Below are 595 nucleotides of genomic sequence, written 5' to 3'. Positions count from 1 at the left end.
TGGAAGGAGCTTAGGGACCAGAGTGCCGTTTGTTACACGTTGTGGCCTCGTTCATCCCACCAGATGCTTCAGTTGGATGTTCCATTCGGACGATCCTGCTGGTTCCCAGTAACAGGCTGGCGGCAAACTCCAGCAAACGCAACCCAGCCTTCGCTGGGCTGAAATGCGCGGCGAGGGCTGCGCGCAGGCCTAACGCAGCGACACCCAGACCCGCCCCGTTTGCATTCGGTGCGGTTGAGCATTAAACCTGGTTGTCGTAGCCGGGGAGGAATCGTCGGTATTGCAGAACGCTGCGGGTCCCTTCGGTGCCCCGCGGGAGGGGAGGGCAGCGCGTGGCAGCCGTCCTGTGCCCTCGCAGCCCCTCAGCTGACCCTTTTCCTTCCAGATCCTCCTCGGACCCAACACGGGGCTCTCAGGGGGAATGCCAGGGGCCCTGCCTCCGCTCTCTGGAAAAATCTAATTTGCGGCAGCTGCGTTGGATTCATATCATGTGGGAAGAGCTTGAAATTATGACATATTGAACTGTTGATTTGTTGGGTCAGGGCATTTATTTTTTTTTTTCGGTTGGTTGTTTTTATTTTTGGTTCCCCTTTGG

General features: G+C 56.6%; 1 protein-coding gene across 1 annotated transcript in view; it reads left to right on the top strand.

Annotated features, from left to right (window-relative positions):
* The window catches only part of TOMM22 (translocase of outer mitochondrial membrane 22 homolog (yeast)), a gene marked incomplete at its 5' end in the record, with an annotated part of 651 nt that extends 191 nt beyond the window's left edge, over nucleotides 1–460 (top strand). The window contains 2 exons of the mRNA XM_009695838.1: nucleotides 110–170; nucleotides 386–460. Coding sequence (XP_009694140.1) covers nucleotides 110–170; nucleotides 386–460 — 136 coding nt within the window. The remainder of the gene's footprint in view (nucleotides 1–109; nucleotides 171–385) is intronic.
* Nucleotides 461–595: the final 135 nt, after the last annotated feature.

This window comes from Cariama cristata, unplaced genomic scaffold, assembly GCF_000690535.1.
Source record: "Cariama cristata isolate BGI_N322 unplaced genomic scaffold, ASM69053v1 scaffold40432, whole genome shotgun sequence".
Classification (NCBI taxonomy): domain Eukaryota; kingdom Metazoa; phylum Chordata; class Aves; order Cariamiformes; family Cariamidae; genus Cariama; species Cariama cristata.
Note: the sequence above shows the minus strand (reverse complement) of the source record. Positions and strands in the feature narration are given on the sequence as shown.